Below are 6,159 nucleotides of genomic sequence, written 5' to 3'. Positions count from 1 at the left end.
TGCGTCGCTCAGCGAAAGAGGCGGTAACCCGAGCTCTTGTTTTAACAAAGAACACAAATAATAGAGGTTCTTCAATGTTATTTATTTCAGACAGTCTCTTATATGTATTTATTCATTTAGAAATCAATGGAATGTTTCGAAGATGTGATTTAGGATAGTTAAACACATGTAGCTATACCTATAAAATGATAAACAAAGATAAGATTTGTGATCCACACGAATGTAAACAAAAGGGTTCAAGCCATTAAAGAATTAGAAGTCAATCATAAGTCAAACTTTTTAATTTTGCTAGAATCAAATTGATATTTTTTGATTGACCCCTTTCTTTTTTTAAAGTTCCTTTTGCTATATAGTAAGCTATTACTTAGTGAGGGAGTTCTGGTCAAGATTTCAGCAAGAAATGTGAAGAAGATGCTGATGATTGCATAGACTTCTCTGTGTGTTTAATATTAAAATTAGGCCATTACATAACATTAATAAATGACTCACTATTACCCCAGGTTAAGTTTGAACAGGAGACAGACTGACCGTGACTTTCACTATCTCAGTCCTTATTGGTGCTTTCACCGTTCTCTGCCTGCCTCTACCATTTTAACCTGCCACGTGTTTTGTGTGTTTCACCTTTGTTTGTTCAAATGCAGCTGCCTTTTTTATCCTCTCTGTGTCTGTGAGTCATTGTATTTGTCAAAACCTGGCTTTGAAGAGAGAACACCAGGCCCAGGTGCTTCCTACTTGAACCGCACTCCGTTCCCAGGTACCTGCTGCATTATAAAAACAAAAGCCATGGGACCATCACACTCCTCTCCATAAGAACCAGCTCTTGAAGGGAATCCCATCACCAAAATATCATCACTATAACCCACAACAATATCCTACCATGAACCCTAAAACAACAATTGGCTGCACTTTACAAAATGTTTGTTTTGAGCCATACAACACATATTTATATTGTAGAAGTCATAATGTCATTAAACAAATATATGTCAATTAAATAAGGCCTACTAAGGTTTAAACATTCCTACTTTCATTTCCTCTTGCTATGCAAATCTTGCTTTGCTATAGATGATGAAATTTTGCTGTGAGTATGAAAAATAATATCATAGATTATGTGTTTCTTGTTACATATTTTAAAATGTTCTATGAAGAAGTCGTTATATTTTAATGGTTGGTTTCCATCGTGTCATACATTGTTATTAATGGGACAATAAGGAGGTGATAGGTCAAGCTTCAGCTTTATTTGTCTCAAAGGGAAATGTGTCTTTGGCATCCAAGGTTGTTATTGTGTAATACACAATATAAGCACATATAAAATATCACATAACACAGACCTAAAACATACAACAGACAGTGGGAAACACGAAATTACAAAGAGAGATGTGCTTGTACAGTGAGGATAAATTACATCTTTATCAAAAGAAAGAGAGAAAGAGAGAGAGAGAGAGAGCATGTGAGAGAGAAAACAAAAACATCAGGAGAGTCAACACATGTAAATAGAAGTGACACAGAAGTCCTGAGTCCTGACTGAGTAGCAGTCAAGGCCACAGTGATCACAAAGTTATTTAGAGGGGTTATTTAGATGATATACCTGAAACATGAAATAAGATAAGATTAACTCTGAAGCACATGAATAAATGCCCTCAGTCACACATAGACACACGTACACACACGTGCGCGCGCACACACACGGTGCAGGTGCAGTTTTATTGGACAGTTGATAGATGATTTTCTTTTCTTCTTTGCCTCAGAATGGACTTTCTGTATTTGAATGTAGTTCAACTATGATTTAAAAGTCTAGACATGGTGCATAAATGTGTGCACCCACAAACACAAAAGCACACACCATAGAGGAGATAGTACAGCACTGAAACCTTATTTAAAGACTTTTTATGCATAAGTTGTAGTTGTGCATAATACACAAGAATGAGTTCACTATTACAAGCTAAATCTACCCTTGATTACCGATTGATGACGGACAATCATGATAGTGAATACCCTCCATGCCATTCTATTTTTATGTATTCTAAAACTGTACTGTACTGTACTCTGCCAGGTACACATGTTTTTTTTTTTTTTTTTTTAAATTAAATGGAACTATTGTGTTATTATCTATTTTACTTATAGGACATTTTGCAGTTTGTAGTATGATGATGATGCAATCACCAACTATTTCATCGTTCTTAAATAAGAGCTTTATTTTGAAAGTTCTGAGCGGAAGTCAACTTCATACCGGTGCCATGGCGCCAGAGTTGAGACGTCGCTCCCAAACATTGGCAAAAACACCGACATCGAACCTTTGTATACTTATGAGACTTTCTTGTAGATGTGGGAGAGTTAAGACACAGATTTAGACTGTCTGCTTTCACAAACTTACGGAATGTAGCGATTTAATATTAAGATCGTACAATGTCCATAGTGACGGTGCAGCTGGGTCAGTGTGGTAACCAGGTGGGCGAGGAGTTGTTTGATATCATGTGCCGCGATGCTCAGGACGGACAGAGGAGATCTTACAACGCAGCCAGCACCGAGAAGTTCTTCCACCAGAACACACACGGAGGTAAGTAAGGCCGCCGTCCCGTTGCTTTACTGCTCTGACATTTTCATGGGTCACATGTCCCTGTCAATGTGTCTTCTCTCGAACCAGAGCTTGAGGCCAGAGCGGTGCTGATCGATATGGAGCCTAAAGTAATAAACCACAGCATGACTAAGGCTGCAAAGTCCGGCAGGTGGAAGTATGGAGACTCGTCCTACTTCTGCCAGAAGCAGGGCTCTGGAAACAACTGGGCCAATGGGTGAGAGAGAGAGAGAGAGAGAGAGAGAGAGGGAGAGAGAGAGAGAGAGAGAGAGAGAGACTTTAGTAAGTTCTGAGGATCAATGTTGTCCCAGTTTCTTCTTTCTAATATTACGTTTGGCTTTATTGATATTGATTGAAAGATATGTGTGTCACTGCCAGATTTGGAATATTGGAATGACTTGGTATGCCCCTTAAATCACCATGCCAACCATTTGCCCAGGGCATCATCATAGGCTGCTAAGTAACAGCCATGGTAACTGACAATTGTGTGTTTGAGTGGATACAAGGCAGGACTTGGCAGGCTCAGAACTTATCAATCACCCCTGCTAATCTGCTTTCTTTCCCTTCATTCCAAACAGGTATTGTGTCCATGGTTCACGGCACAGAGAGGTAGTGGAGGAGCTGGTGAGGCGAGAGGTGGAGCGCTGCGACAGGCTGGCCGGGCTCATGGCCATGATGAGTGTGGCAGGGGGCACGGGGTCAGGGGTCGGCACCTATGTGACCCAGTGTCTCCGAGACGTCTACCCCAATTCCTTCATCCTCAACCACCTCACCTGGCCGTACGGGACCGGAGAGGTACTGTAGGTCAACCACACTCCACACTCCACTGTGCGCAATCAATGGATGTTGTTACAGATCAACTTCAGTTTGTATCCTCTCCATCTTTCCCTGCAGGTGATTGTCCAGAATTACAACTCTTTGCTGACTCTGGCTCATCTCTACCAGCTGTCGGACGCCATCCTGGTGCACGAGAATGACACGGTGCACAGAATCTGCGGTCAGCTGCTCAACATCAAACACATCTCCTTCAGCGACATCAACAGAGTTATCGCACACCAGCTGGGCAGCGTCCTGCAGCCTGCTCTCACTGCGGACTCTCAAGGAGTTTACAGCCGAAATCCTTTGGGTAAGGGGGGGCCAACACACAGGTGTGGCATGATGGGAAAGTGTGCTCACTCTTTCAAATGCCCTAAACTCACTTAAATGGTATTAACTCTCTACATGTGTGTCTCAGGGGAGCTGGTGGGTGCCCTTGCCTGTCACCCAGAGTACAAGCTGCTCAGTGTGTGTACGATCCCTCAGATGTCCAGCTCCTCCTTGGCCTACAGCACCTTCAGCTGGCCAGCTCTGCTCAAACACCTACGGCAGATGCTCATTTCCAACAGCAAGATGGAGGCAGGTAAGCTCCGTCCAAATCTAAATTTCTTCTGTGATTCAGAATGTAACGAACGAGAGGTTCCAGTGTAATGCCTTGTTCTTTGTATGCTTTCAGGTATAGACTGGCAAGTGAGTCCACCTGCTGGCCATTTCAGTGGCTCTGAGCGGCTCAGAGGCCATAAAGGACCTGGCTTTAACACGTCTCTTGCCAACCTGCTTATACTGAGAGGGAAGGATGTTTACAGTGCAGAGACAGGTCAGAGTGCTGCTGGAATTGTATAGGTTGTGTGGAAAATCATGTTGCATACTGTGTTCTGTAAGGAGCCAGTAGTAATCAGCTTATATATATACCTTATATAATACTGAAGACCCCTTATACCTTGTGTAATACTGAGGGTCAGGCTTGCCACAATCCAAACATAAATCGGACAGAAAGTGTGATGTTTAATCTTGCTGAAGTGCCTTTTAGCAAGGCTTTGTCTTCCTTGCTAGAAGGAAGTGGCTGCTTTCTTAACATTAGCTTAACATTAGCTTTGCCCACGTGGTGATTGGTTCTCACACTGTGCCATGTGGGAAACCAGTGATACTTGAAGTGGTGCACAAGACTATAAGAAATCTATGCTTAACTGTAAGGCTTTTAATTTAGATTTTCCATTTTCCCATGTGTTCACTATTTGGAACGTCACAAATGCAAGCCTGCAGCTTTTCAGTGATTTGCCTCAAAGCTGGTGGCTTGTTGGTACTTGTTGGATGTGATTCAAAGTGTTTGGTGTAGCACATATGCGTGGGTTAGTGCTATAATGGTGTTTTATTCTTCATGATTTCATGCTCTGAGATAAGGGGATGTGAACTGTATACTCTCCCCAGGTGCTTTTCACGAGCCGGCACTCTACACCTCCTGGCTCCCACCAGAGGAGGCTTCTCATGTGTGGAAATCTCCGGTGCCCTTTGACAAGTATGAAAAATCTGCAACTCTGGTCAGCAACAGCCAGGCTCTGCTCAAACCCCTGGATAACATGGTGGGAAAAGCCTGGAATATGTTTGCCTCCAGGTGAGTCTGGCACATTGCTTTGGAAAATAATTTGCAGATTGAAGAACCGAGTGTGAGGTAGTGTTAGAATTAATAGTCAATTTAAGAGGTACAGCTTTAACTGCAACTAAATTACTTTCATGATTGGTTTGAAGAGTTTGTTTCAACTGTTTCAGGGCCTACGTCCATCAGTATGTCAAGTTTGGAATGTCGGAGGAAGATTTCCTGGACAGCTTTACGTCTCTGGAACAAGTCATCTCCAGCTACAGTCAACTCGGCTAAGAATGGAGGGAGGAATGAGCCTTATTACTTTTGACTGCCTGTAACCCTTGGGAGTACCACGAGGTGGGACATCAGCGGGGATGAGAAGCAGGCATTATGTATTTAAGAATTCCTCGGTTTGGTGAAAGCTCAGCACAATCACAGTGGTTTATTATGCAGGGACTGAGGAAAAGTCTGCACAAAATGACTATTCAACAGTTGGCTGGACGGGTGCAGCAGGGAGGAAGGCAGAGGAGGGAGCCGCTCAAATGTGTTGTGATTCCATGCCACAATTTGACAGACTGCTGCTTAATGATTGAATACTTGAATAATTGGATTTGGAATGTTAAATAAAGTGCCTTTCCAGCAATTAATGTCTAATACACATGTTTAGCTCAATCAAAGCAAGCAAAAACATGAGAATTCTATTCCATTTCACCATTTTATTTTTTTACTAATCATACAGAATCACAGAATAAGACAAGTCAGCACAAGCGTCACACCCTGTGGATAGCAACAAAAGTATTGAGAATTATATCAGTTTGAAAATGCTGAAGGTCCACAACTTCAGCCAGCTTACAGACTGTTGTTGCCGTACTAGATTAACAGCCAACACCAGTCTGATAAGCTAGCTGACATGATGGGAAAGTGGGGTGAAGATCTAGAGGGACCTCATCCACAAAAGTAGTCAACTGGAATCCGTTAGTAGCCTCGCGCCAGTTGGTAAAATTTGGGCAGAAGTAAATCCAACATTAGGAGTAGTTGGGAGTCCAAGAATGTGTAAGCAAGCTCCAAGTTGAATTAGAAAAGAACAGAAAAAGAAACGCAGACAGATTTAGCTGCACCTCGGATCTAACATTCACATATAAGTGCTGACCTGTTGACTTACCTTACAAGAAGATCAAATCTACAAGAAAAA

The 6,159-nt window shown here is 42.3% G+C and overlaps 1 protein-coding gene across 1 annotated transcript; it reads left to right on the top strand.

The window, feature by feature from the left end:
• Positions 1 to 2,219: 2,219 nt before the first annotated feature.
• Positions 2,220 to 6,060, top strand: tubd1 (tubulin, delta 1). The gene is made up of 8 exons (XM_076145364.1): positions 2,220 to 2,554; positions 2,642 to 2,789; positions 3,151 to 3,367; positions 3,467 to 3,698; positions 3,807 to 3,971; positions 4,065 to 4,205; positions 4,817 to 5,000; positions 5,156 to 6,060. Exons 1-8 carry the CDS (start codon positions 2,404 to 2,406, stop codon positions 5,259 to 5,261), a joined length of 1,344 nt encoding a protein of 447 aa, XP_076001479.1. The 5' UTR covers positions 2,220 to 2,403; the 3' UTR covers positions 5,262 to 6,060.
• Positions 6,061 to 6,159: the final 99 nt, after the last annotated feature.

The sequence above is a fragment of the Genypterus blacodes genome, unplaced genomic scaffold (assembly GCF_046128005.1).
Source record: "Genypterus blacodes isolate CSIRO-AG114 ecotype Tasmania unplaced genomic scaffold, CSIRO-AGI_Gbla_v1 ptg000003l_1, whole genome shotgun sequence".
Taxonomy (NCBI): Eukaryota; Metazoa; Chordata; class Actinopteri; order Ophidiiformes; family Ophidiidae; genus Genypterus; species Genypterus blacodes.
Note: the sequence above shows the minus strand (reverse complement) of the source record. Positions and strands in the feature narration are given on the sequence as shown.

Excerpts from the sequence above, each read along its gene's own strand:
- tubd1 (XM_076145364.1), top strand. The coding sequence starts at position 2,404 with ATGTCCATAGTGACGGTGCAGCTGGGTCAGTGTGGTAACCAGGTGGGC. Across the intron at positions 2,790-3,150 it reads GGAAACAACTGGGCCAATGG|GTATTGTGTCCATGGTTCAC; the intron begins GTGAGAGAGAGA and ends CATTCCAAACAG. Across the intron at positions 3,368-3,466 it reads GGCCGTACGGGACCGGAGAG|GTGATTGTCCAGAATTACAA; the intron begins GTACTGTAGGTC and ends CTTTCCCTGCAG.